This window comes from Enhydra lutris, unplaced genomic scaffold, assembly GCF_002288905.1.
Source record: "Enhydra lutris kenyoni isolate GAN:26980312 unplaced genomic scaffold, ASM228890v2 scaffoldscaffold66, whole genome shotgun sequence".
NCBI classification, from domain to species: domain Eukaryota; kingdom Metazoa; phylum Chordata; class Mammalia; order Carnivora; family Mustelidae; genus Enhydra; species Enhydra lutris.
This window is the reverse complement of record NW_019154150.1, coordinates 2782140-2784147: the sequence shown is the minus strand read 5'-3', so window position 1 is coordinate 2784147 and position 2008 is coordinate 2782140. Positions and strand designations below refer to the sequence as shown.

The following is a 2008-nucleotide window of genomic DNA, read 5'->3' as shown; positions in this document are numbered from 1 at the left end:
AAATTGTCTGGGGGAGACTCTGGTTGTGGAGAGGAGGTGCAGGGACAGGGGACAAGGATGGAATTCTTCAGGAACTTTTTAAGCAGACCCGGCTTTCTGGTGGCTTCCTGTGTATTTCTGATTTTGTTGTTCTATTATGAATCAATGTAGGGACTGTGCACAGGGTCACTCAGTGCTGTCACAGCATTCCCTCTCTCCTCATCCTCCCCAAGACAGACACAGCTCTGTGACCACCTCACCTGGAACTCTCCCTCTCCTCCAATCTCCTTCACATCCTTCTCCTTGCCCCATTCCTAACACTGTCCGCTCACCCCACAAACACCAAGGAGCCACCCGGAGGTGCCATGTGCCTAGGAGGGAAACGCATGGCCGTCTGGCTTTGGAGAGCAGTTCTCATCTAAGATGGGGGCAAGAGCATCTATGGAAACAGCGGAGCACAGCATCCACCCCGCATCCCAGAGCCCCAAGGAAGACCACGTGACTCCAGCTGTCCCCACCCCCTGGGCACATGTGCACACGGTCTGTGCCTTCTATGCCTGTCTGGGAGCCCAGTCTGCAATTGGCCCAAACTTCTGGATGGTCATGGGGATCCCCTGTGCTGTCCACTCCTGGATGATGTATCCAGCCCCTTAGAGTTACACATGGGTGCCCTTAGGAAGTCCTGTCTGGATGGGACTTCCCCCTCCAGCTGCCCCAGTGCCTTCAATCTGGCCTTGGGGCTTCTCCAGCTTTGATCTAGCACCTGGACACCATCACCTCCAGTGTATTTCCTTACCCCATGGGACCCCCCGCCCCCATACTGCTCAGAACCTCCAGCTTGGAGCAGGGGTGTCTCTGGCCACAGTCCCCAGGAGGAATGGCAGATTCCCACAGTCTCCGCCTCCCTGGCTGCAGTGGGGGGACTGTCCAGAGGAGCTCCTCCCTTGGAGAGGTGCCAAGTCCCTCCATCAGAAGGGGCCTCCAGGTTCAACGTTTGTGTACCTGCACCTCCCTTCAGCCCAGAACCCTGCCCTCTGTCTCCTTCCCCCATTGCAGACCCTCAGCCTGATCCCTTCTGTCCCCACTCCCCTCAGCCACCCTGCAGGGCCTGCCCTGCCTCTTCTAGCTCCCAGGGGTTCTTGGGCACCACTCACTCCAACATTTAGGGACCTGTGGGACCCAGGGAGGGCTACGGTGCACTCTGCCTGAGGGTTTGCACTGTTTATTTTAATGTACATCTGTCCTCCTGTAACGGATAGAGGTAAAACAGGCATTCATATAAATTATTGAATAGTGACTGTGTTTTTAAAATTTAAATAAATGTTAGTGTGCTAGCAATTCCATCTTTCTTATTTTTCATCTATTAGTATATTTTAAGATCTAGCCTTACCTGTGTATGTGTACAGTACAGTTCATTTATGTTTTCAAATTTATTAGCATAAGGTTTTCAATACTAACACTTCCTGTCATTTGTATTATCTGCTGTATCCCACTTTTCTTTCAATATTGTGTATATTAAAGGACAGACGAAAAGAAAATCTTGCCATGGGTTTGTTTTATTAGAACCCACTGTTGACCCCCTGATTCTCTTCTCATGTCATCTGAAGTGTCTCTTTGCATCTCTATTGTGAGCTTCTTGTTTTTGTGACTTCTTAAAGATGACACTCAGTCAAGTCATTTTTCCCTTACAGTCTTTTCTAATATGAATTTTTAATACTATAAATTTCCTTTTAAATATACCACTTTAAGTGCACCCTGCGGTAGTGATATGTGATATGTTTATTTGTGGATCTTTTTAAACAATTACCATTAAGTGGTCTTCTTGTTGTTCCAGACAAACCAGAATCCTCTCTGTGGTTTTAAATGCCTCCCGTCGATCTCTAGAATACCCCAATCAGGATTCCATTCGCTGTGGCTGTTACCGTAGACTACTAATAAAGTGAAAGCAATGTTTATTACGTAATATAGCTAGCACATTAACATGGAAGTTGTTCCCTTCTACTATGCATACACCAAGAGCACGTGTGCT

General features: G+C 48.2%; 1 protein-coding gene across 1 annotated transcript; it reads left to right on the top strand.

Moving 5' to 3' along the window:
- Positions 1-402: 402 nt before the first annotated feature.
- On the top strand, positions 403-1145 carry LOC111159005 (chromosome unknown C3orf56 homolog). Its single transcript, XM_022521367.1, is given in 2 exon segments — positions 403-763; positions 766-1145. Coding segments are annotated over 2 exon segments (741 nt in total).
- The last annotated feature ends 863 nt before the right edge of the window (positions 1146-2008 follow it).